This window comes from Lytechinus variegatus, chromosome 10 (genome assembly GCF_018143015.1).
Source record: "Lytechinus variegatus isolate NC3 chromosome 10, Lvar_3.0, whole genome shotgun sequence".
Lineage (NCBI taxonomy): Eukaryota > Metazoa > Echinodermata > Echinoidea > Temnopleuroida > Toxopneustidae > Lytechinus > Lytechinus variegatus.
In genome coordinates, this window is record NC_054749.1 from 1,899,175 (window position 1) to 1,927,050 (window position 27,876).

A 27,876-nucleotide genomic window follows, 5' to 3' on the forward strand; every position below is an offset into this window, starting at 1 on the left:
GTGAATACCATTTTTAATTTTCTGAGAAAATGACATTTCATTGATTTTTTACCATTCGCTTATGTAGGAATGCTGCTCGCATATCACGTCACAAATCAAATAATTGAAATTCTAATAACTTTTTAATTATTTGATTTTTTCTCAAACCTTCGACAACATTTATTATTATTTTTTCTGCTATTTTTAGAATAAACTTTTTGTCAGGGTGAACTTCCCCTTTAAGCAGATGATGTTGTTGGGGATGTTTTAGCGGCACTTTGCAATCTCTTGTTCCCTTTGTCAAGAATTATGCAAGGTTATAACATCACTTACCAGTACCCTCCTGAATTTAACTCATTATTGTTGATAGGATTGTGACATCACATTTGGAACAGTCCCCGAGTTGTCGTCAGAATTGCGGTTGGGGGTGTCCACCACACCTAATGATTATATGTCAGATTTCAGTTATGCCCTCTGTCAGGAAACATCCTCAACCGCATCCTCGCTAATCATCAACCCGTAGCTGAGGTTGAACCTTGGTCACCCTTGCCGGTGGGGCCCTCCATCTTTGAGTGCTTCTTAATGAACCTTCAGGCTTTTTCCGTTGTCAAATCATTATCGCGTTTCTAAAAAAACTTTCATCTTTCTCTTGTTCTCTCATGGTTTAATGCTCCACATCGAGGAGTGTGTGCTATTAGGAGAGAATGCATTCTGTTTTAAAAGTTTTGGTGGAAAGGATTATGCCCTGAGCTTTGGACTACTTTTGTGATCAGCCTCTGTAAAGCATTGAATATGTCAGTAGTACAATATTTCTTCAATCAGTCATTTCCTTATCGGCTTATAAGTCTAGGGGTGGCTAACCTTATTTTGGTACCTTATACCTCCTATCACCTACTCTCTGCCCATTTTCAATGTAATTTTTTGAAAAACCTTTCTTGATGATGCAGATTATTTATCTTCGAAATGTTACTGGTCAGAGCATAGGGGGGCTTCCCACAGGGCCAAGGGTCCACAAAGCCGATTTTTCTCATCATTTTTCTTCTGATAGTTAATTGTTATCATCCACTTCTTACTTAAATGGTCTAGTGTAAAGTTTATACCGAAGAATGGGCTAAGCTGGAAGTGATCTGTTGACATTGACAAACTTCTTGATAACAGATAATACAATGTGAGAAAATCAGCCTTGTGAACCTTTCCCATTCCGTAGGCTATCTGTTAATAGTATTTGTGCTCATTTGTCGTTTTGGGGAGACAATAGTTTTTTTCCATAATTTTTTCATATTTTTTGTATCATCCATCATCCTCTTCAGATTCTGGTTACAGTGACAACCTTGCAGAAAGCCTCTCCGCTTCCTCGTCCATCTCGTCTGCCTCTTCAACGACGTCATCGACCACGCCCAACAGCTCCTCGTACTCTGTGTCGTGCCCCTGCTTCCCAAACCAGCGCAGACCTCCTCCCATGACCTCTGACCTCTTTGGGCGTCTGAATGACCTGGTCAAGATGCCCAAGCCCGTAACTGAAGAGAGCGTCTGTAAGGCCCTACAACAGAGGTGGATGTGTGGAGAATGTCAGGTAAGCTGCTCATGTAACCAGTCGACTTCCTGTGTGATTTTGGAAAAAACAAGATATCTTTGTGGGAGACTGTCTACCTGCATACCCCCCCATATACATCCAAAGAGAAATAATGATACTGATAAATGAATAAATTGAGTAAATGAATAAACAGATTAGATAAATTTAATCTAATTTCCATTTGATTCATTAAATAAACTGAATATTTAAAACTACAGACATCTGAGAATAATATAATTATACATGCATCATGTTTTGTAAATTAGCGATGCAAATTATGCATTTTTAACTATAGAAAAAGAATATTCCAACATAGTTGCAACAAATTTCCAAGGCAAAAGACTCGCTTTTTCAAAGTCTGTAGAAGTTAAGTAAGCATAGAAATGAATAATGATTTGTCAATCCACTTTCCTCTTAATACACATCGTACTTGTGACAGCCCTGCACTTCTGATAATGTTTTTACAAACATATAAGGATTTGATGTATACTAAATAATAAGTGAATAATGACAATTGTGCATTTACTGATGCTAGTATTACAATCAAAGATGTAAACGGTGTACAACTATACACAATTATGTTGCCTGAATGACAAGAATTTTTTTTTTCATTTTCTAGACCAAGATAGGACCAGTGATCGTAGCACTTAACCCTAGACGAGGTCTGTCTGAAGACCAGGTCCTGGGACACACCCAGCCCCATCAGCATCCACATCTTCAGAGGCTAGCTCAACGGGTCCACACACAGCTTGTAGAACAACGCAGACCTCAGACTGTCATTCTAAGGTAGGTTCTTTCCCTAAGTCAAACATAGTGAATAGATTGAATTTTTTAACAGAAATGGCATTTGAGCTCAAATAACATTCGGTGTTATAAGCTACAGCAAATCCTTACATCTGATTAGCCGAGAGCAAATTAGTCCCCGATAATGACTGTCAAAACTTTGCATTAAAAATAAGCCCAGGAATATATGAATCTGTGTAGGAGAAGCACATCGGACATGGACTCGACTCTTTTAGATTCAATTGAATTAAATAAATAGCGTAATGGGAAATTAGCCTGATTTCCAACGTTATGGCTGTATTTCAAGAATGGACCGACTTGTTAACCTACCTGAACAAGAGGACCGATATGAAATGAGAACTCTAGAGGGCCCATGAGTAAAACCACTGATATAGGATGGAGACAACTAAAATCAATAGAAGCCGTGCTTCTGCTGCCGAAATTGATTCTGCTCGATGAGAGAGACACGGCAGGCAAAACAGAGAGAACGTACCCCGGAGCTAGATATGACAGTTTTCTGTATGACTCTTGTGATGAAATTAAAGATTTTTCATTTCAGAGTGTGATAATTCTGTTCGTATGACTCCTGAAGATATGGTGTTTTTTATAATTTCATCACGTGTTGGGTCCCTCAAGAGATTTCTATGTGATTAATGGGTGATTTATTTTGATAAATCGTGGTTTATTCAGATGAAGATTCACTTTTCTAGAAGATAATTCAGGCAGGATTTATTAAGGAGGAAACAAGTCTGGATGCCAGGCCTGGGGTTATTTTTCTTGGGGAAAATAAATGAAACAGGAGAACAATATTTCCATGATATTTCCATTATCAATTTTGATTTGTTATTCTTTTTGGCTTACAAAATATTGAAGGAATTATTGGTTTATTTTGAAGAAAAGAAGTGGATGACCAATCCTGCCAAAACATAGTTGTTCATACATCTAATTCCACTAAGAATGAAATAGAACATCTGTATTTTTCAATTTGTTTTATTCCTCATTTTAAGACATTTGCATAATTCCAGCTTGAAAAATCCTCTACAAATTAACGAGGAATTGAGAAAATAGCAGAAGAATCGGGGAAAGATTCTAATGATGGTAGGATTGACATCATGCCTGTGCTATTAGGACAAAGTTTCCTGAAGTTTTCTGATTTGATTTGAATCGGGGGATATTCCTTTACCATTTCAATCACTTCCCAAGCGTCTCTTGAACAATGCCAAAAGGCCTTGTTCGATTTATTCGTCGGACACCGTCTCTCGTATATCCCTCTTGACACCTTATCAGAGTGTTTGAAAGTCGGTTTGGATTACGGTAAGACTTCACGATTGGCCCCTTAATCGAATCATGTGGACGTGCTCGACGACTACGGGGGGCATCGCCAGGATATTAGCCCAGCTAGGCTCCCGCGTGCTATGATCTCCTCAACGTACCAAGGGAGATGGGTTGACTATGCGTGCGTCTTTTGATTATTCCCCAGTCTTATTCATGAACATGATTGAGCTGGAAATGGGAGAGAGTTGGCGTTTCAGATTTAGCTAAACATGAACTCACTGCCAAGGGCATTGGTGAAGTGGAGCCAGAATCTTTGTCCAGTTCTGACCTATTGCTTTGTGTTTTGATTCATTGTCTGTGCATAAATCTCATTTAGGCCCAGGTGAACTCATTCACATGGAATAAAAAAAACCCCAAAGAATGTGAAGATGATGATGGAGAGGTGTATTTGTGATAATCATGGTGGTGTGAGAATAGTCATGATTTTAACATTGGTGAAGATGATGATCATGATGATCAGGAGGAGGAGATGATGATCAGGAGGAGGGAAGAAGGGGTGGGGGAGCAGGAGGAGGGGTAGAAGGAGGAGGAAGGGGAGAAGGGGTGGGGGAGTAGAAGGAGGAGGGGTAGAAGGAATAGGAAGAGGAGAAGGGGTGGAGAAGAAGGAGGAGGGGGAGAAAGGGTGGACGAGGACAAGGAGGAGAGGGAGGAGGAGGAAGGGGTGGAGGAGGTAAAGGAGGAGCCTAGAGGAGGGGGAAGGGTAGAGGAAGAGAAGGAGGAGGAAGGGGAGAAGGAGGAAGGGGGAAAGGGTGGAGAAGGAGGAGGAAGGGGATAAGGAAGGGGAGAAGGGATGGAAGAGGAGAAGGAAGGGGAGAAGGGATGGAAGAGGAGAAGGAAGGGGAGGAGAAGGAGTAGGGGGAAGGGAATGGAATATCTACCGAATTGCAATTGTGAGTTAAAATATGTTTTGTCTATACCCCACTGAGAATTTTCTGCATCAAGCATCATTCTTTTTCTGATAGGCAATGTATTACTGTTTGTTGAAATGAAAGCAAGTGAAAGAAAAATCCATGTTATCAGGCATTCACAAATAAGGTCTATATAAAATTTAAAAGACCAGATGCATCTATAATTATTGACAGTCTAATTAATTTGAGCAAAAGTAATTGTTAATTATTTGGTAATTGAACTTGTTAGGTTTGAATATAAAAATGTATCACATAATTGGTTTAGGAAAATATTTAATCAGTCTAGCATTTTTTCTACACCAATTCAATTCATTTAAAATGATAAAATTGAGAGATTACAATCTCTACCAATTTATCACATCCGTTTCAGTGTCTTTTTTTACCTGTTAAGAAGGCAAAAATCACATTTTAAAATTGTGAAAACTGCTCAGTTTAGCAGCTTTGTTATCATTTTGCGGGGGATTAGTGGTGGGACTGGCTACAAATTGCAAACTTTTGTATGAAATAGAATGTGGTTACAAAAAAACTGTGGAATAACCTTATAATACATTGACTTGATTGGGGCAGGATAGGTGTGTTATTGGTGTGGTATATATTTGATTTATCTCTTTGGTCCAATTGACACCTCAACAATAAGTGCATGATGTAATTCATAATAAATCATTATAGGTAACTTTTGCTGAACATGTTAATTGTGCTTATAGGTCAATCTGAAAATGATTAGATACCACCTATTAATCATGGCTGATTTTCATTCTGTAATAATTTGTTTTGTGGTGTTGAAAGGGGTAAATAGTGGTTATTTATGTAAGGAAAATGGGACCAAAGACAGGGTGATTCAAAGTATATTATCATGACTTATCATGAAACAACTGTAATCAGGAAAAAAAGTAAAAAACAGAAGCACACTTAAAGCATGGTACGAATATTTCATGAAAATGTATGATTTTAAATGTTTCACGTGTATTGCAATACGAAATGATACAATATTTACATAATGTTGACTGGCCTTGAGGGGAACATCAAATGTGTCGCCCGCAACAGAATCATATTGACCCAAGACTTCCCAAAATACCTTGTATAGGTAATAATTTATGTTATTCTTACATCAATGAAATAATAAAGGTAAAAGGCAGTAGTTTGCAGCAAACAATTATTTCATGAGAAACTCTTTCAAATCAAGTTTAATTTTCAGAATAGACCTGGTACATTGATGTAAACTTGTTTTTGTAAAATCATGAAATCGTAGCTCAAAATCGATAATTCTGGGGAAATACTTTCACACTGTTGAATTTGAGCATTTTAACAGTTTGAATAACGTTTTCACATAGTCCACTATAGTCTATGTGAACACACTGTATGATGCTGTGTTCTCTCCAGTGGGGATGATCATGAAGGAATGTTTACCGACTTTTTTTCCAGAATATATTTCAGTACCATGCAGTACTTCAAACCTCAAACCATTTCATTATGATAGTTGAGAGTAGATGTTTGCTATGATCATTACCGTACATACCAGAACAATAACTCATATTTATCATCATTTTCCAAGGCTGTGGGAATAGTAATTAAACCTTTCTCTGTGGTAATCATTCTTTTGATTCGGTTCATTGGGTATTCTATGTTATTTTCTAACGAAGGCCAGTCTTCATTAATTCCAATGCCATAATTACTTAATCTAATAATAATAATTGTAATTATGCAAATCATTTCATAGATATGTCATGGCACAGCCTCGAGAATGCAAAATACACTGGACAACCCCCCCCACAAAAAACACACACATGAGCACTATCTCATAAAACTGTTAAAACCCCAATAACATGAATAATGCACCTCTCAGGTGGGGTAATACACAGTACTACGTACATGTACAAGCTGGTTGACTATGTATAGGGTTCAGGATCAGGTATCAATTGTTTACATCTTAAACAAAATGTTCAGATTCAAGAAGCAATAGATGGTTTCAGACCGCCTCGAAGTTCGTCAGTTCCAGGTATTCTCTAATCAGGAAATTTACCCTGATCAGAAAATACCCGGTATTTTGGTAATTTTCCCGAAAATAATTCCCGCTAAATAGTAGGTACTTGGCAAAATTAGAACTTTCGCAGGGATTTTGCCAAGGTCGCATGTATGTTGGCAATGTGAAAGCAATTTACAGGAACTTTAAGCCCAGCGTATCGTTGGGCGCGGGGCCGTGGGTGTCTGCTGGGCTAGTGATTTTGAATCTCGCGCTTTGCCTGCTTATCAGACCATACTGTGCATGCTCGTAACTTCAGGAACTTATTCCGAAGGGTATGTTTCGGGGCGGTGTGAATGCAGGAATAATTAATGGGTATTTTTGAGCATAAAAAAGTTCTCGTAATTTAACGGGGGTTCTTATGATCGAGGCGGTTTGAAACCACCTAATGTTCAATTTCCAATGTTCATTTCTTAAATGTTGAACACCATTCATTTCTTTTTAATTTGTAAATATTTGTGTAAAGTTCAAGCTTTCTGTGAGCAAAAAGAAAAGTTATTAAAGTATAGCAGATTTAATATGTAAAATACATTTTTTTTAATGTAACTTCTATAGGTTTCACTGGTGAAGAAGAATAGTGTAGTAGGTTTTATGGTACAACAATTGCCCAATAAAGATACATGGACTTTTTCAGGACCAATTGCCCAAGAAAGAGACATAGTGTACCGTGAAAACTACTACAGTAGCCTACATTTCATTGAAGTTAGTTTTACTATATAAGGTATTGTGAAATAATATTCTATGTATATGGTGCACAGATTAATTTGATGATATTCTGCTCTAGAATATGGATCAACAAAGAGATGCTGACCCCCTACCCCTAAAAAAATACAAGAAAAAAAATTAAACAACTATAAGACAACCACCTCTACAATATTGGAATTTTTTATCCAGATTTCAGGTGATGGATGTGTTATTGATTATATCACAAGTTGATAGATGGACTGTTATCATTGATATTGTCATGAACAAGAGAAAGCAAACCCGATGAATTCAGGTGATTGATCATTATTGATCACTTCATGTGGTGATTAATTGATGGTTTGGAACCATTAACATCAATGACTGGTGATATTATTGACCGGGGGGAGGGGGGGGGCTCCAGTCAAATTTATTGCTGTACACAAGCGTGGCCAAATTATTTCCAAACACCCCCCTAAACGAGTTTTTCTCTGTTTGCAAAATAACCCCCAAGACAAGTTTTTCGCAGGTTTTATTTACACATTTTGGCCCCTAAACAATTTTGTCACCAGAAAATGACCCAGAGGACTCGCTTGGGGAAAAACATACCCTAAATACGTTTGACCCTGTGATTGACCATTGACCAGTCTTTCAAAACTACCCCTCTTTTTGAAAACCGGTGTTTTTGATACCCTTAACGAGTGCACGCATGGCCCGCTTCCAACTCTGATAAAACACCCATTTAAACGTTTTTTGGGTGATGGGTTTGTACAGCAATATATTTTACTCCCCCCCGGGACTATCAATTGCATCAACTAAGTGGGGGATGAAATACATGACAGATTGGAAGGGAAGGATTAGTCACTTGTGAATTCTGCTTTTTCTTCTGTTTAGTGTGCAACATATTATTCATAGCGAAGACCACTTTGTGTGAATAGCTTTGCATTTGGTCGGTAATTATTTTTACATTTAATATGATTTCGACCTTTTTGTTCTCTTTTTTCTTTCCTGTTTATTTATGCATATATGAATAAGTCGACATTATTTTCTTCATTTCATCATCATCCGTTAAAGTACAGTCCACCATCTTGGTGTATCTATCATCTTACATTCCAAGGGGAATCCACACTTTACAAGTTTTGCTTTTAGTGGACCCCTTCATTTCCATTTATGCTCAATATTATACTGTTTTTTGTTTCACGATGTACGAATGGTGATCTGTAAAATTGTACTTGATTTATATTACTTTATGTCACTTTGTACATTATGTTTTGAATGGAAATGGAATAAAGAATTGAATTGAATGGGTGATGGAGTTAAGCAGTATTGTGAAACAACCTCTACAACAACAACAATAATAATCACCCCCCCCCCACAATCTACAAAGCTCCTCTAAGTTTTAAAGAGGTAGATCAATCAAATTCCAAATTCTCATTTATTCTACAATGATAAAAGGAAAACTGTAAAAATCTAGGACAAAAAGTTGAAAACACACTTTTCAGATGAGATGGATCAAATACGTAAACCCTACAAAATTGAAAAATTCAGCGCTGCATACTGTATACAGTATTTATCCCTTTTATACAACATATCCTGTATGGTTATTCGATTGACTCACAAATTGAAAGCATAGAAACCTACTTTTACAGATAAACCTCTAATCTTTAGATGGTAAAGCATACTCAAATTCGTCATGTATATTATTATAAGATTTAATCTTCCAAATGCTTTCATCAATAATGTCCAGATATTCTTATCAGCATTAATAACTTTCATTTGAAAGGCTCTGTAGGCCGAGGCGAAATGGGGAATAAAACATAATCTGCCCTTAGAATAATCTACCTTTCAAAACCGTATTCTAGTTCACATGCTGAGTCCTATTCATAATACATAGGCTCCATTTTCCAACAATAGTTAGAGGGGTTATGCTATTTAGATGTGGTTTTCATGGAGCGAGATCCTGGTATTTCGAGATAACAAGTGAACAAGGTGATTGATCATATTATGGTGATTGCAGTGTATGTAATTGGTATCTTTTGGATATCTAATAATTGCATCTGGTGCTCTCGGAGTGATGTTTGTGTGAACCCTTTAGGGCCCTGTTGCATAAAAGATATTGATAATGTTCATTCTGATCATGTGATTGGCTGGAATCTGTCACATGACCATTCATTTATTTCATCTAATAGAATTAAATGTCTAATGACTGGTACTAAGTTCGTCATAAGGAAGGGGGCATGGTTAGAGTAAATTTTATCAGTACCATATGAAAATAGAAAAGGGATAAAATAGAGATGATTATAGAATGAGAGAGTAGATACAAAACATCCATCTCTCCGAAACATCTCTTCTTTAGACCTCTTCAAAAACATCTAAAAACTTACCTGTATAACTAAATCTTAAGTTATTTTATGCCATTAACAGCACTTTGTATCCTTTGGAAAAAACACTATATAAATCCAATTATTATTTTTATCATTAGATGCTAATGTAGTTACAATGACCATACAGGAGAGGTTAGAAGGGACAAACAGGAACAATTGTGTGTTTCTAAAGTCCTGGTCACACCTCCCGAGCATTGTTGGAGCGGTCGTGGAGCGGTAGGGAGAGAGGGTCGAATTTTTGCTCACAAAATAGGGGAAAAATGGAAAACAAAAATCCAAAGCAAAAAAAAAAAATCGAAATCGAAAATGGTAAACGGTAGCGAGCGGTGATGATTTTTTTCTCTCCGCTCCATGACCGCTCGAACAACGCACGGGCAGGGGGGCCAGGCCTTAACTAAACAATATGAATAGCAAAGTTCCTGAGCGACATAAAGCATTATGATGACTCTTTTTTTCATAATATTTGACTTAGCGAAAGTATAAAGGATTTCTCTTTAGTAGTCATCTACTGAAGTAACTTTGAGGGGGTTGTTTGTATGTGGAAAATAAATACCAAGCATTTTTATTTTGACACCTGATATATTGAAACACTCAATTTCATATGGGATGTCCTAGTGATGTAAGGCAAGGACTACTCTTCCATGTACTCCAATACATATTATGGCTAAAATGTCATTTTTCCCAAAAGTTTTATTTCAAATTATATTTTTCTTTCATGAGGACATAAAACAATATACTACATGGGTTATATTTAGATTACTGCCCCAGGGGAATGGGTACTTAGGAGAAAACCACAAATCCCTGATAACAAAGTACATGGCCTATGGGAAAGTTGTCCTTGCCCCTTGTCATAATTTACTTACCCTGTTGCCAATTTGAAATCTACATACTATTAGTGATCTCAATTTTAAAGCAGCTATAACTTTCTTATTGCTTGTCCGATTTCTTTCAAACTTTCACCATTCTGTTTAATTTATTTTTCTCCTTCCCAACACAACATTTTATGGCCAAGGCTGGATTCCACTTTAAGTTCAGTTTATGTAACTATACCAGATCTAGATCCACGATGAAATAGTAATACTTACCCTTGGTTTTACAGACTTTCTCACAAAATCAGTGTTTTACTGAAACTACTTTTATTTAGCTTTAATAAGAAAGTTTAATAGTGATGGAAGTAGTATAATCTATTTAAAAGAATCTGAATGGGATATCCCAATTTGTGGCTTGCATAGATCTGTTGCAGGTATCTGTAATTTCTGTAATTTCCCATTTTTATCTATTTGTTTACATTTATTGGTATAGTATATGATTGAAAATTATGAAATGAGTGAATTCTTAGTTCTTTCATATACATTGCTCAATTCTCATACATTTTTCTCATACTGGAAAGGAAAAAAAAGGATTCATGATGATTAGATGCAGCTTTAAAATTGAAGGCTACTGATATTAAGTATGTAACTAATATTATTTTGTTGTATGTCTTTTTTCTTCTCTCCTCTCCTCCCCTTCTATATTTTCTTCTTTCCCTCTTTTTTCCTCTCTCCATCTTTCTTCCCCTTCCCTCTCCCTCTCTTTCTCTCTTCATCCATACCAGTGGTGAGAGTGGGAGCGGGAAGACCTATACATCCCAGCTGTTTCTACGGCAACTGCACAGCCTCTGCAAGAAGAGACAAACGACAGGAGGGGGAGGAGGAGGAGGCGAGCCATCAGATCAGACGGAAAACAAACAATTTCAGGTAAATATAATCTTCCTCCTGCATTTCTCAACAAATACCTTACCAGAGGGTCGGCAAGCATGCATAGGGATTCGATCAAATTGGTTTTAAGTTCCATAGGTGTTTGCAATCACACAGTTATATATGTATTTTATATGGGTATAGCAACCTAATCATAGAAGAGCAATCATTATCATTGTGATGCAAAGTCATATGCATAGAGTCGAGTTTGGATGAAAAAATGTATAAGTTTGAATTTAAGCTTCAGTCCCCACAAGCCCCGGGGGGGCACTCGACCAAAAATGTGGTGGGGGTGTGCCGCGGGCGAGACAAAAAACGGGGGCCTTGGAGCGGGCTTATTGTAAAAAGGAGGGTCCTCGGAACGGGCTTCGGAACGACAAATGTTTGTGAAAACGGGGGTCCTTGGAACGGATCGCCAGCGTGTGAGTGCGTTTGCATCCCCACGGAACGGTCATGCGTGCATAGCGCGGCCTCCGCCGGGGGAGCTCTGCGGCCGCTTTTCACCAAACTTCGACTCATTCAATGCGATCGGAGCGGCGTAACGAAAAATATGCGAAGCTTTGGAGCAGATTTCCCTCTTCTTTTTCTCGATAAGAAGAAAATGCTATGCCTTGGAGCGGCTTTCTTTGTTCTTTTTATCAACAAGGCAAAAATGCTATGCCTTGGAACGGAAATTTGAGTGTGAAAATGGGGGTCCCCTCCGCGGCACATACCCACTATGCATTATATACTGAGTGCCCCCCCCCCCCCCGGGCCACAAGCCTTCCCAATTGTTTGTGTTCACTTGGTCTAATCGCAGATGGTCTAATTCTCAGATTGTCTTGGCTATTAACACCCACTTGTTCTACCTTCAATTTGGTCTTAAAACCATTTGATCCAACCGTCACTTGTTCTCACGCATACTCTCATTTGGTGTAATGCACATATGGTCAAGTATCTACTTTGTCTATTATATTGCACTTTGTCGATTGGAAATTTGGTCCTAATCATGAAGTGAGAGGAGTTAGACCAAAGGGGTATAGCTTAACTGGAAATCTGACATAATGGTCAAAGGGCTAAATTGACAATAACAACAAATGGTTAGTAGATAAACTAGTTGCAGACGAACGAGGGTTAGACCATGTTGGATGAGACCAAATGGAAAGTAGACTAAAAACAAGTATGAAAGAAAAAGAAAGAAAGATAATATGAAAGATATAATTAAAGCAAGAAAAAAACTTAGATTTCATTAAGCGTACTCAGCTGGCCTACAATGGAGTCTGAAATTAAATCCATCAGCCTTACTAACTGAAATAGAATCTTGAGAAACAAACTAGCACAGATCTCCCAAAAGAAGTAAATATTATTTGTAAGTATATCACCACAAAGCTGCATTTTTGCATGATCCTCTACCCCGCATCAAAACATGAAATTCAATATTTTGAGAATTTGGCACTGCGTCCACCTGGGTTGTACACAAGCTGAGGCTAATTCATGGTGACAATAAACCACTTTATTATGGAGTCAGGAATCTTTATCTTCGTCCAAAATTTGGGTAAGTAACCAAAGAAATCAGTCATCATCCGGAAGTGGAATATGCCGTTGGCGAGAACTGTGTGATGTAGATATTTTTCCTGTTGATTAAGAAATTTTGAGCACGAACATTTCATCATTTATTCATGTTCCCCTCTATATTTATGTGAATTACTGATTGGTCTCTGCCTGCTTCATTTCCTGACCATTTGGTCTCGTCCCAGATGATCTAATTACATTTTGTCAAAAACCTTTTCGTCTAAAAACCTTTTTGTCTAATAGCCACTCGGTATATTTGCCATTTCATCTTATTCACCTTAAGATAGTCTGAGAAGTATACAAGTGCTTGTAAAAACCTCTTTATACCCATCCCCTGATCTCTAACATTTGCATGCAGTAATACAATTTTCTCCTGCTATGATAACATTAAGGTAAACGATTCGGTACAAAAGTAACTTCTTTATAAAGATAAAGTAAATTTAATTTATCTCCTCATTTCATCTGTAAAGTAAATGGAACTGTAAGGAGCATGTTGACCGATTGTAAATATAATTTCCAGTTTACTTTTTAAGAAAATATCCATGTGTTTTTAATTTTTACTTTGTATCTTTGTTTCAGAATTTGACGCATGCTTTCCACGTCCTCAGAGCCGTTGGATGCGCTAAGACAAGACACGACTCATGTGCTAGCAGACTGGTAAGAGATAATTATGATGCGATTTCCTTGCTCTTAATCATGTGATGTTAGCTTTAGACTTATAGGCCTGTATTTTGAAGTCAGGTTTAACTTAGACCATGGTCTAACTCTGTGCAGAAATTGTGGGAAGCCAAAAGTGTCAAAGTTTTTATCAAGTTTTATGTTTCTTATGTTTATTGTGCTCTTTCCTGATTCATCGATGGTGAAGACAATCATCTATTTATACTTCCTAGACAATTATGAATGATTTGAGAGCCAAACGAGCTGAAATATGATATCTCTACCATTAGTGATTTATGTAACAATTGACTTTCCATACTACAACTTTAAACCTGAGTTTAAGTTACACCCGACTTCAGAATACAGGCCATTATCTTTACTCTTGTCATTAATCACATTCTTCTTTTTCTTGACATCTTCTCATGGCATTTTAAGAATTAAGTTCTCCATGAGATATCACATTATAGAGCCTGGTATGGATTTCTTTGGCTTCGATATTTTATCAGTTCATTTAATACATTCATGTGTGGTAATGCTCTCATCGCGAATTTGCCCCCGAGGCACTAAACTGTCTGGATCCCCCCTATCGAGGGAGCTGTCCCATCTACTCAACATCCCATAACCACATCACCAATCCTGACAGGTCACGGTGGTAAAGGTGGACACTTCCACCAAAACATCCAGTTTCCAGGGGAGAGATTGGTCGTTAACGCCCGAGGCGACGATCGGAGGGGGTGTCGCGTTCTGAGCATGGGTACCGGATTACCACACTCTTTAGGAATGATTAATAAGGGAATCAGTTTCAGGCACAAGATCTTGATTGACAGTTTGTGAGGATGATATTGGCAATGATCTGGTGTTGGGCTTCCACGGCTTTGATGGCTGTACCGCTGTATAGAGTTCTATCATAGATATTGCAGTGATTTATTACGTATAATTTTCATGTATTTTCATGAATATAGATCTTTATTTTTGCCCTAAAAAGAACTTTATTGTTTAGCTAAGCAAAATGCTATCCAATTCAGAGCATTTTGATGTTAAACATGACCAGCACTTTATGTATAATCTACTATAAATCCTTGTATCCAAGTGGCTTGGAACAAAGTAAGTCACCAACAATCACTGACTCATAAAATGTTCCAATGACCTCTCTACTTGTTGAATTTCTGGAGAATAAGTCTATAAAAGAAAATTATGAATTAATTACACATTCTCACTGATTTCCTCTTATTTTTATGTCTTAACAGGGTCATCATGTCGAAGTTCACTTTGCTGGAAATACCATAACAAGAACCAAGTTTGAATGTCACTGGTTTGATCAAAGTAGAGTAGTAGATACCCCGGCCGGTGAATCGAACTTTCATATCTTCTATCAGATGCTAGCAGGGCTCTCCCACGAAGAAAGAGGTTAGTTTTTATTCCCCTTCATTCTTACAGAAATCTTGTTCAGGTCCCCATCTTACAAAGAGTTGCGATTGATCTGATCATCTTAATCTATATGGAAATCCAACAATGTCATAATTTCCTCCATGAATATTGCATAATGCCCTTAGTAAACAAAAAAGAAGCACACTGAATTTTCAAGATCATGTAGAAATTATTTTGAACAAATATGCATTTTATATGTTGATGCCACTGGCTTTCCATAGTTGTGGTTGATCGCAACAAAGTAACTCTTTGTAAGATGGGGCCCAGGTCTTACAATATATCAAGAATGAAGGTGGGCTGTAAAAACAAATATGAGCCAGAGGTAGGCCTTTTGGTTAAAAAAATGTCAAGAAGCACAGATAGAGATTGAAATTGAGGATAGAAGGAGAGATAGGGGTGTGAGATAAAATGAAGATTGAAATCTTACACAAATGTAAGTATTTTAGGAAATTTGAATTTGAGATTGGAGGTGCGAAGGCAGGATATATTGATGGGGAGGGGGGCTCAGTGACGTCCTCTTTTTTCAGTGAAAATAAAAGGCGATAGATACAGTTAAATGAACAAGCACATCCTTTTCAATACCCATCTTTCAACTATCTTTCATCTTCCTTTCATATTTTTATTTAATGCAAAGGTCATACGGGGAGTTGCCTCCTGTCCCAACCCCCTCGGCCCTGTTTGTGTGTCGACTTTGGAGTTTTTATGGTTTATTCCAATTGCCAACTTGTGTACTATCATTTGGTCTACCATCAGTTCGTCCACTACCCATATGATCTAATTGCCATTTTATCCACTCACCATTTCGTCTAATAACCAGTTGGTCCAATAGTCATTTAGTCCATAAACCATTTGGTCTAATGGACCAAGTGTTAATTGGGCGAAATGAACGAAAAGACAATAATATGAGACCAACTGGTTATGCGACGAAATTGTAGGAGAGGATTAGACGATTAGACGAAGTGATGATTGTACTAAATGGTTATTGGACCAAGTGGTTTTTAGACGAAATGTTGATGGATGGAATGGCATCAGACTAAATGAGGATAGACCGTGTGAGGAGTGGATGAGTTGGCAATGGATGTATTGGCAATTTACTGTGTTTATTATCACTCCATTAGGGGTGTAGGGAGGAGTGGTGCGTGCTATTGTGTTCAATCCAGAATGCTCCTCAAGTAACACCTTGCCAAGGTGAAACCCCCCTGTGTAATTTGGGGCATGACATCACATACCATCTGGTTTGAAGGGGATTTCCCATATGAATATTAATGTCATCGGTGATCATGATGTACTCTCAACTCACATTATAACCCATGGACTCGTCCTCATCATATCTATGATTGATCACATCTATTTTGCTGTGTAACTCACCTAGCATGATAGCATGATGCATTGCTGTAAAGTTTTTATTTACATCATAAAATTCATTTTATATTTCAAGGAAGAATTCTAGATGTCTTACAATGTAATAGAATCTGAACTTTAATGGAAATTTTTTTCGTCTTGTGATGAAAATCTGTTGGATTTATGTAAAAATATATACATATTAGTGTGGCTTAGCTAATTTGTATATAAATCAAATAAGTCAAATAATCAGCTTATTAACCCTAAAAAGACTGGGGGGGGCTGATTCAGCCCCCCTCGACATTTTTCGCGATAAATCCGGCGTGCATCATTTTTTTAGCGCGATGCTCGCTGACTTTTTACTTTCAAGTCTCGCGCAACTTTTGAGACCAAAATTGTGACCCCCGGGTACGCGGTTCCGAAATTACGCAACATTTCGTAAGTGCATGCAGACCCAAAATTACTCAAAAATGTGAATTTGTGTACAAATCCAATGCAAATAGTGTTTTTATCTAAAATTCATAAATGTATCATTATTTTTCCTTTTACTGCTTAAAATCAATTAATTTTATCTTTTTTATGGTCAAAATAAAGTCCCCGACAATTTCCATTGAAAAAACAAAAAGTCGAAAAACAAAGAAATACATAAGAAATTTAGAAAACAATAGAATACATAAGAAAATAAATGTGATGTTGAATTTTTTTTAATGAATTTGTTCAGATGCCTATCTAGAGTGTGTGAAACAAAAATTAGCATTTCAGGGGCATTATTTTATTAATTAGAGCAAACTTATGATTTTACGCATAAATTAGCATAATTAATGAGACATGAGATTTTTGCAGAATTTGATGTTACAGTTTTGTAGATAATGCCATGGGTAATGCGTGTGCCAATTTTTCGTCGCAATCGCGCGATCGACGGCCGAGATCATAAGGGGGGGCTGAATCAGCCCCCCCCAGTCTTTTTAGGCGTTGAAATAGCCCAGTCTATTTAGGGTTAAAAGCATTTTTTTTAGACCAGAACATTCTAAGCATATACTTCTTGTAAAAATATTGACATGTTCAAAGTGAAAAAATCACCTAAGTTGAACCAAAAAGTTTGAGGTAGGCAGATCCACCTGTATGTGGCCATTTGTAAAAAAAAAAAGAGGAAAAAAAATTGAAAAATTAAACTAGTCACTTTTAAAATCATTAAATGCCTGGAAAAATTGATTCATATGAAAAACATGAACTGTTTTTCGGACCTAGAGCAACTGCTTTAAAAATAATCATGTGTCTTTGCTGGTTCGCAAAAAAATGATATGGTTATATCATTACAGCAGAGGATTCTTCTGTTGCTTTTTTGAAAAATAAGATGTGGACCTAGTTGAGACAAACAAGCAATTAACAATCATTAATATTTATTAATCTATCTATCTTCTTCTTGACGCTATTTCTGATGTTATCTCATTTTGGGTATCCAGCTAAACTTCATCTCCATGGCTACGGAGTCCATAATCTTGCCTACTTGAAACAAAGGAAAAGCTCAGAGGATGTTGGAATAGAGAAAGAGAGATTCCACTCTTTGAAGGTTTGTGAAAAAAAACTTATTCATTGCTTGAGAGATGAAAAGCCTTTGCAGTAAAGGCTCTCTAAAACTCTTTGAGTAAAATGTTTGTAAATTTTGATGGACCGATTCATTAAGGGAAACTATATTGCAAAGATTTCATTTTCCTATGCTTCTTATAAGAGTTCAGGCATATCCATAAGTGATTGATTATTTAGTGGTATGTAGTGATATTAAAAAAATCAAAAATAAATCTTAAAAAAAAATTTAATAGAACATATTGATGTTGATTTGTAGCCTTTCATCTAAGTTGTTTAATTCTCTTACATCGCATTTCTTACAAGCTATTAACAATACTATTCATTGCCACTACCAGGTAGGGGGTAATGAATTGTTAATGGAGCAAACATGTAAGTTGGGCTAATAGTAATGCTATAAGCATGTACTAGTTCGCTTCAAAGATCACTCTCCGAGCTAAAAGTCTGTGCTATCAGAAGCAAATAAGAATGAAAAAAAAGAAGAAATCTCCATCATGGATTTTGACGCTCAGTCACGCGATCCACTTGTCCTGCGCCATGTATTACCTGGTTGAAACCACTCAGAGAAGAGTGTAAGGTTTCTTTGAGAACACCCATGGGGAGCCATGAAATAACCTGAGTATACACCCTTGACCCTGCATCACTTTCAATATGTGGGACAACATTGCGGGTGTGATGTATTTTGGGTCATAAGCATATACTTGGGTTTCTTCCTGCCATTCATCTCATGTGATTGGATAACATCGCCCTGCCCAACTTGAAGAATGGCACGGAGTTTGTACTTTAACTAAACAATAACAAGGTCTAGGTCGGAGGCAGGCAGGCAATGGAGAGGAAAATAGATTTCGGAGTTCATTGCAAGTTTACTGAACTGCATTATAATGAAATATAAGAGGAAAAGGCTTCTCGATAAGATGTAGGAAGCTGGAGAGCTGATTAAACACAAAAGTACAGAGCTTTAAACCGCAAACAACAGTAATGTCCATGAATTCACATTTTAGCCATGCTTTTTATTGTTTGATCCTTTTTTTTTAGATTGCCCTTTCAACTCTCGGGATTGAATTCCTTGACGTGATGAGAATACTCTCAGCCATCTTGCTCCTTGGTAACGTCAATTTTGTAGAAGATGGAGGTTATGAGCTTGATATTAAAGGTAGCAGTGGTAAGTCACTCCAGTCTCTATTCAATAATGGATTCTAAAAGCAATGAATGATATAGAGAGACCCTTTCAAAAAGTGTTGTTGATACAATGATCTGGTTTCTTGAATACAATATGATTACTGCGCTATAGGAGTTCCTTGAGCACCTGAGAAGGTGGATATTTGCACCATAAAAATACTGTATATTCTTCTTGTGAGTGGTATTGAAATTTTAATGAATTATTTTTTTTTATTGCTTACATGCTTATTCATTTGTGAACTACATAGAGATTATGGCTATTATGTACCAAATAAATATATTGTTGCTTTTATCATTTTATCGTTTTCAGTTTTTCAGATTTCATTTTTTAAAATGATTTGAATATTAACAATAGGCATCCATGTAGCGTGTGAACCTGTATGTACAAAATTGTGCGAACAAGACTTGTTTGTATAACTACATTCACACCTATCCATCAAGACCACCCTAGTCTGCTATACAGACTCTGAATGGCTCGTAAGGTGGGATCTCAGTACGTGAAGTGCGCTGCTGCTGGTTTGTGAACCAGCCTGAAAGGGCGAGCAAAGTGAGCCATTTCAGCAGCCACAGTAGACCTAGGGAACGTTTCATCAATATTTTCATCCGACAAGTTGTCAGATCTGACATCTTTCCATGATTTTGATTGGCTGAGAGGCACTCTTCCTATGGCAACTGTCAGATAAAATGGGACTTGTCAGATAAAACGTCCGACAAGTCCTTTCATGAAACGCCCCCCAGGTCTGCTATACAGACTCCTTGAATCAGCTGTTATACACACACTGCAGATGTGGGTCTACATTTGTAGACTAGGCAACCCTTGGAAGGCAAACAGGAAAAGTGACCACAGAAGACGGGTGGTCTTTATAGACAGGATCTATCACACATTCCTTCCAAATGGGAAACAATTTTGATGGAAACTAATTACTGTTTTTAACTATGGACAGATGGCTGTATTATTTTCAGGGAGGGTTATTCTTTTTCTTCTATTTTTTTTTCAGAAATTAAAGCAGTGGCCTCTCTACTTGGAGTCCCCGGAGTGTCGTTGTACCGGGCGCTGACGACAAAAACCCATACCATCAAAGGACAAGCTGTCAAAACATTGTGCAATGCTGAACAGGTAGTTCATTCTTTGATACATATTCATATAAGAATGTATGATACTCATTGTTCAGTTTGCATTTAACACAATTTTTACGAGATGATTTGATGAACATGAGCTGTTTTAACAATTTTTTTCACAGGGTGTTTACATGTTCCACTATGTGAAGATGAGATTTATACTATGAACACACTGAACAAGCTGTGAACACACTGAGAACACACTGAGAATGCAATGTAAAGACACTGAACAAACTGTGAACACTGTGAGAACACAATGTGAACACACTGAACAAATTCTGAACACACTGAGAACACAATTTGAACACACCAAACACAATGTGAAGATGCTGAAATACTGTGAACACACTGAACACAATGTGAACGCCTGGAGAACACACTGACAACACGATGTGAACACACTGAGAATGCACTGAACACACTGAGAATGCAATGTGGACACCATGAACAAACTGAACACACTGAGTACACACACTGAACAAGCTGTGAACACACTGAGAACACAATGTGCGAACACACTGAACACAATGTGAACACGCTGAAAGACTGTGAACACACTGAAAACAATGTGAACACACTGATAACACACTGTGAACACACTGATAACACAATGGGAACACATGGAGAACACACTGTGAACACACTTCACACACTATGAACACATTGTGCATACACCATGAACGCACTTTGAACATGCTGTGAACTCTAAAGTGTGTGATGCTGTTCTTGCCAGCAGGGATGTGTGCATGTTCTCATATCCACTGATTTTTTTTTCATTTAGGCCAACGAAACAAGAGACACACTTGCAAAGGCTCTATACTGTCGGATGGTCTTATCGATCACGAAGAGAATCAACAGTGTCTTCAAACCCAACTCAAAATGTCCTCCCTATGTAGCGCCCTCTGTCAGTAGTGAGGATACGCAGAGTAGTGGTGAGTTAGCCTTGCCTTGTTTTGCAGAGTGTAGATTTTAATGACCAAGATCTATGTATTTGAATTCACCAAAAAATAGTATTACTACTACGGCAACGACTACTACTACTACTACTCCTACTTTTACAACAACAACTGCCACTTCTACTACTACTGCTGCTACTACTACTACTACTTTTACTACTATTACTGCTACTCCAACTACTTTGCCACTACTACTACAGCTACTAGCACTTCTACTACTTCTACTATTTGTACTACTACGTATTCTACTACTACTACTTACACACTACTTTACTACTATTACTACTCTTATACTCATCTCTTCTGTCTTCATTTTCCCCACCCTCTTTCCCTACTCTATTGTATCCCCCTTTCCCCTTATCCCTACACTCTGGTCATCCTTTCCTTAATCTGTCAAGTTACCCAAAGTGTTTTTATTTGTAAATAATATATTTATAATGTTCGATTGCTATACCATGTTATCATTTTATTGTTATATTTTGTAAATCCAATGATTCAGTCTAAATGGCTGCGAAATGTGGATATTCTAATAAAACTTTAAACCTTAAACTATTTCTTCTACTTTTCTTCTAATGATAATTACATATACAGAGTAATTTGGTATTATTCATTTTAATTAAACATGAAATCATTCTTTGCATTTTAGGAGACTCTTGCAGTAGACTGAGTGATTCTACGATGGAATTGAATGGCAATTCATCATCAATAGATGGCAGCACACATCTTCAGGGTACAGTACACATCATTGATATGCCAGGTTTCTCCAATACACAGGTAGATAGTAATTATTTACAGAATAATTTGCAATGGAAATCTGATCACAATATCATGAATGTATTCTGGTTTTATATCTGTTTATATTCTGTCAATTATTTTGAGTTGCCTCGAAACTTTGTCCAGGCTGAAGCTTTTTCATTATCAAGCACTGAATAATTACATTCAATTTTACTTGTTCATGTAGAATTCAGTGTTATTATGAATATGAATACAATAGATCAGTTATCAATATATTTTTGTATTCATAAATTATTTCAGTGCAGATTGTTTTATCAGTCCTGCTTGAATCATCTATTTCCTAGAATTGAATAATTACATTCAATTTTTCTTGTACATGTAGAATTCCGTGTTATTTTGAATATGAATACAATATATAAGTTTTCAATGTATTCTTATATTCATAAATTATTTCAATGCAGATTGTTTTTATCGGTCCTACTTTAATAATCTATTTCCTAGAAACTGAAATATACTTATTGTTAGGTATGGTATCTTAATAATTTGAAACACACGTACAGTTGCTAGAAGTTACAGCCAGAATGTTCTTTTTACCTCCAATGTCTGACCTCAGTGCAATAGAATAGAGGACCTGTGCTGCAACTATTCATCCGAGGTGCTACACCAGGTCTACTTCCAACAAACCTTCAAGATACCCCAGGATGCATGTAGAGAAGATGGTGTCGCCATGAATCCAGTACCATTCCAAGACAACATTTCTTGTGTAGATTTCTTTGCTTCAAAGGTATGAATGATAATACTCTTCAATATTTTCTTGTAAGGATATAGCCGTCAGTATATTGTCTATTAACTTGTTTTTGAGATGTCTATATTTCAGACATTAGGGACTATGTGACTCCAATTCCTTCTATTCCTATATAACATACAGAAAATATCCCCAAATTAATAAAAAAAAGTCAAGTTTGAAAAATGGGAGGGGCTCCCTTTTTTCAATTGGCCGCAGCATTCACCTCACCTGGGTCGAGAGCAGCGCAATGTGGGATTAGGATGTTAAAGTAATTCAAACAATTGAAAATATTAATGTTAAAGTTAATAAAATCAGAAATTTATAACATTTTAAAGTTTCACTTATTTTTCGCAAAACAGTGATATGCACAACTAGGTGAGTCAGTCGATGATGTCCATCACTCACTACTTCTTTTGTTTTTTATTGTTTGAATTATGCAAAATTTCATTTTTTATAGATTTGACAATAAGGACCAACTTGACTGAACCATATAGTATTAAACAATGCTAATTCCACATGTTCAGGGAGGAATTAATCATTGTATCACTTGGCAATGAGGAGAAAATTATATTTCATATTTCATGTAATAAAATACAAAAGAAATAGTGAGTGGATGACGTCAGAGTCTCCTCATTTGCATACTAGCCAGGATGTGCATATAACTGTTTTGTGAAATTAGGTGAAACTTTGAAATGTCATAACTTTCTTATCTTACATCTGATTTGTATGAAATTTTCAGTGTTATGCTTGTTGGGTTTTTCTCTTTTTATTCAAATCAACGTTTTGTTGGGGTGGACTTGTCCTTTCAATATATGTTATTTTTCGTCGAGGGCTTAAATAAACTTATCACACATATGACGATGGTGTATCTGAATGAAAATGTATTGAAAGATATTTCTTCAGAAATTTTTATCTGTTTATATGTAATTTTTCACTCTACTTCCATTATGCCATATAATTATTGATATGTTTGTAGCATGCTCTATTTTCTACCATTGATACATGGTAATGTAATTATTGATACTTTTCTAGCATTATCTATTTTCAACCATTGATACATTGTAATGTAATTATTGATATTTTTCTAGCATGGTCTATTTCCAACTATTGATACAATGTGCAACCAACCTGAGCATCCGACACCGGATGAACTTATCAGCCGAACTAACAAGAAACATCACAGAAATGGGTAAGACTAGACTCTTTTCATAGTGGTCTTTTAAAATGCTTAAAAATCATTCATTGCAGCTCAAAGATGAATGACAAAATCTAGTTGTTATGTGATAAAGGATGAACAATTAAATGGATTCAACCTTGCAAAGCTAACAGCAAAAGTTAATATTTCAAATATGTGACAGAAAAATTATGTTTGATTTATCAAGGAACATGGTTACTATGAGATGAGTGAATTAATAGAAAAATCCTGAAACAAACGGCAAAGATAATGAGAGGAAAATTGATGTAGGTCGTTGACTTATAAATTTTGTGAAATAACAGTACGATCAGATGGTAATGTAGCCAAACAGAAAATCAAAATAATTGATTTCAATCACATTTTACCACTGAAATTTTGTCCATTGTATTTCTTCTAGTGTATTTTCGGTAGAACGTGAGAACAAGCACCTGTTCACGATCAGACACACCTCCGGTGAAGTGAGGTACAATGCCGCGGACGTGTTGAAGAGAAGCAGGGACGTGATCAGTGATGATGTGCTCACCATCTTCAGGAGGAAAGGATGTAACTTTGGTTTCGCTTCCTATCTCTTTGCTCCGGAGCTCAAACTATTACAAGGTATTTACATGTACAGTCTTTGTCCAGACTGTATCCCAGGGGGCGTAATTGTCTCTCATAGTAGCATGGCTTCTGTTTGGCAAGCCGCTTTGGTAGCCAAAGTCACTGTTCCCATTTCCTTTACTTTGGTGATTTTATACTAATAAATAAGTCTCGTGCTAAATTTCAAGCTCACTTGTACAATATTTGCCCCTTTAGAGCATGACCATATTGCTCCTCAAAAATGTCTCTGAAATATCATTAACCCTGTAATATACTCTATCAGAGTCTTTTCCAAATTAACTGCTTTTAACATAACTAGTGCTCCATAGAAATGAATTACTACATATGCTCCTCAAATTGGTGTATATATCAGTTGATATTTTAATTCTTAATTTACAGCATTTTGCCCTTGATCCCATACATAGTCGTAGGATGGACTCAAAATTACTAGAAATACATTTGAAAACAATCTTGCATTCCTATTCACATAAATTTGTTCCTATTTCACATTCAGGTAATGCAGTGAAGGGTCTCCTGTTCCGCATCTGTCCCAGACCTCAGATATCTTTGGAGTCTCGTACTCTACCTGACCCAAGCATCGGGAGTATTCCAATCGACACCCACCATCGTCTCACCGAGCTGTTAGACTCTTTCACCAGACAGCAAGCACAATTTCATTTCATTCACTGTATCAAGGTAAAACATATAATTAGACTTTTTATCTTGTTTTATTATTGTGACAATAATTTATTCTTGTAAAGCTCATACCATGTTATCATCTTATACTATCCTGTAATTAGTAACCATTTGGAATGAAATTATTGGAAATGGTTTTTCAACTGATGTGAGAAGATATGCGTGTCAACATTTACCTAAAAAAAGTTAGGAGGAATACGGGTTGGGGAAAGAGGATTTTTTTCAAGGTCAAAGGTCAATGACCTTTTCATATATAGTGTATAATGGTATCTCCTAGATAAAATATTACAGGTTGGTGGTGATCATGGCATCAAAATGCATTTATTTTTACAAGAAGACCAAATGAAATAAAATTAAGTACCTAGAATGCTCATTCTCCAATAAGATTCAAAGGTCAATGACCTTTTTTTTACGTTATATACCAGTACTACTCTATGTGCTTCCAAAGGGAGCTTACGTAGTAATACCTCAGCTTTAGTCCGGAGGCATTTTACAGCACACAAGCATTTTAAGAAATTATTTCCTACATGTACATATACCACACCTGATTCTCTAGTGTGGCGTATGGAGGTTAATGTCATTCCAAATGACTTCTGACAGGGATTTGAACCAAGAAATTTGTTGGCCAAAGTCCAAAGACATATCTACTGGAATGTGTTTCAAGAACATGGGAGTAAATGGAGGGGGTGACAGTTGAATTCTTTAATATGTATGAGAGCAAAAGTATTCTAATGATGCCAAATGGACAATAGATATCGTATGGAGTAAAAATTGTTAAATTGATGAATTTGTGAAGTTCATGAGCGCTAGCTCCTTTGGTGGTTTCAAAGAGATACACATTTCATTTCAAAGAGACTCATATTTGTTGTGAAATGAATATTTCTAAATCTTCCTTCTCATTCTTGATATGTTCCTGTGATTTTCTGTAGATCAATGATCAAGAATCCAGTAGCCAGTTCTCCTACGCAGTAGTAGCAAGGCAAACAAGAGCATTTCAGCTGATGACCACATTACAGCTTATGACCGATGGTAATATATTCTACTCAAAGTTCAAAATCAAATTACTTGTTCTATTCTTCTTTAAACTCTCATTGAGTGGATAAAGACAATGGTATTGACTAGGTTCGGATGTGGGGTGGGGATTGGAGCTTAGAAAGAGAGGGAGAAGAAAAAAAATGACAAAGAGTAGAGGAAGAGATGAAAAGAGATGCACAGTGAGCGACTTCCTGTTTTGTGGCCATTGCATAGCTCTTTTCTCTCCCTTTGTAAAGCTCTCTGTAGCCATTTTAAAGCCCTTCAAGGAAAACTGGGCCTCGTCTGATCCAATCAAAGGCAACTATGTAAAGCCAGCAAAGTCAACTTATAAAATGCATGTTTGTTTGAAAAAAATTCATGTATATCCATAAATTCATTGATTTCTTGACAATTTGGTATGTTCTCCTTCGTTTACAAAGCACATTTTGCAAATTTCCTGTAGAAACGATTATGACACTAATGGATTTCCATAGAGTTACATCGGATCAATCATAACTCTTTGTAAGATGGAGCCCTGGTATAAATCATAGAATTTTGTATATCTTGCTCTCTGAGATGGATTGATAGAGAACAATGCAAGGAAAAGTTTAAGTTGTAAAGACGAAATTAGAGGCGATGACAGTATGGAAAATGATAATGTAGCAGAGTGTTATTATAGATGATCATCAATCCTATTTTTTTCTTTCTACTATCTTACAACCAGGTTATCCGTACTGTGACACGATTCTTAACTTTGCAAGGAGATACCAGATGATGCTTGAGAGATGGCAGAGGAAGAAAACTCCAAGAGACCAATGCAAAGTAAGTTAGTTAATCCATTGACTACAAGAATGTGGTGATCAATGTGTGATAACTGTATTTTGAGTATGAAAATCCATTGCATTTGGTAGCAAGGGGGTTAAGAACATTGTGGACAGTTTTCTTTGTTCCAGGAATCCAGGGTATGTTATAGGGGCTGGGGAGGGGCAAGACAACCTATTTTTCTCTCAATTCAACAATTTATTTTAATCAAGTAATATAGATATACACAATCTGTGATTATATTATTATATGTTCTTTCATATCTATACAGTTTTCCTTCTCTTTACCCTTTTTTCATGGGGGGGGGGGGGTGCCCCTGCCCCCTAGTACCCTCTGATTCAAGTAAAAAATAGATACTTGATACAATGGTATATATTGAGCTTAACATAGCATCAAATACACCTGCCAGGAATACTCCCCAGGAAGGGGATACTGTGAGAAGATGGAAAATGGAGCGGTTAAGGAATAAAAATGTGCCATCAATACAAATGATGCCATGATATTATATTCATTGTCTACATGTGACGGTTGTGTGGTACTTCACAAATTGAGTTTAGATATGATATTTTAGATATGAATTATCTCATTTTATATTGTGTGATATATTTCCAATATTAAGAAACTGCTTTGCATTGATTTTTTTTTTTCTGTCAGGTGATATTAGAGCAGATCATGAGAAGATGTGAACTCATTGAATCAGTGAACACACAGAACAAATGGATCATCAGTGAAAACAGGGTCTTCTTCAGGTATGTAGTGTGCTTGGATTGTTTCTTTTTTACTTACAAGAATCTTTGCCTTTACATGTATATGTATCTTCTTTTTTAACAGTAT

At 36.7% G+C, this 27,876-nt stretch overlaps 1 protein-coding gene across 1 annotated transcript in view; it reads left to right on the plus strand.

Moving 5' to 3' along the window:
• Positions 1 to 27,876, plus strand: part of LOC121422563 (unconventional myosin-X-like) — a 123,161-nt gene that overhangs the window by 84,943 nt on the left and 10,342 nt on the right. Inside the window, exons 3-19 of the mRNA XM_041617708.1 lie at positions 1,290 to 1,552; positions 2,172 to 2,338; positions 11,258 to 11,399; positions 13,530 to 13,607; positions 14,855 to 15,014; positions 17,840 to 17,946; positions 18,996 to 19,122; positions 20,138 to 20,256; positions 21,040 to 21,190; positions 21,861 to 21,988; positions 22,563 to 22,733; positions 23,825 to 23,925; positions 24,329 to 24,528; positions 25,025 to 25,206; positions 26,136 to 26,235; positions 26,945 to 27,042; positions 27,697 to 27,791. Coding sequence (XP_041473642.1) covers positions 1,290 to 1,552; positions 2,172 to 2,338; positions 11,258 to 11,399; positions 13,530 to 13,607; positions 14,855 to 15,014; positions 17,840 to 17,946; positions 18,996 to 19,122; positions 20,138 to 20,256; positions 21,040 to 21,190; positions 21,861 to 21,988; positions 22,563 to 22,733; positions 23,825 to 23,925; positions 24,329 to 24,528; positions 25,025 to 25,206; positions 26,136 to 26,235; positions 26,945 to 27,042; positions 27,697 to 27,791 — 2,389 coding nt within the window. The remainder of the gene's footprint in view (positions 1 to 1,289; positions 1,553 to 2,171; positions 2,339 to 11,257; positions 11,400 to 13,529; positions 13,608 to 14,854; positions 15,015 to 17,839; positions 17,947 to 18,995; positions 19,123 to 20,137; positions 20,257 to 21,039; positions 21,191 to 21,860; positions 21,989 to 22,562; positions 22,734 to 23,824; positions 23,926 to 24,328; positions 24,529 to 25,024; positions 25,207 to 26,135; positions 26,236 to 26,944; positions 27,043 to 27,696; positions 27,792 to 27,876) is intronic.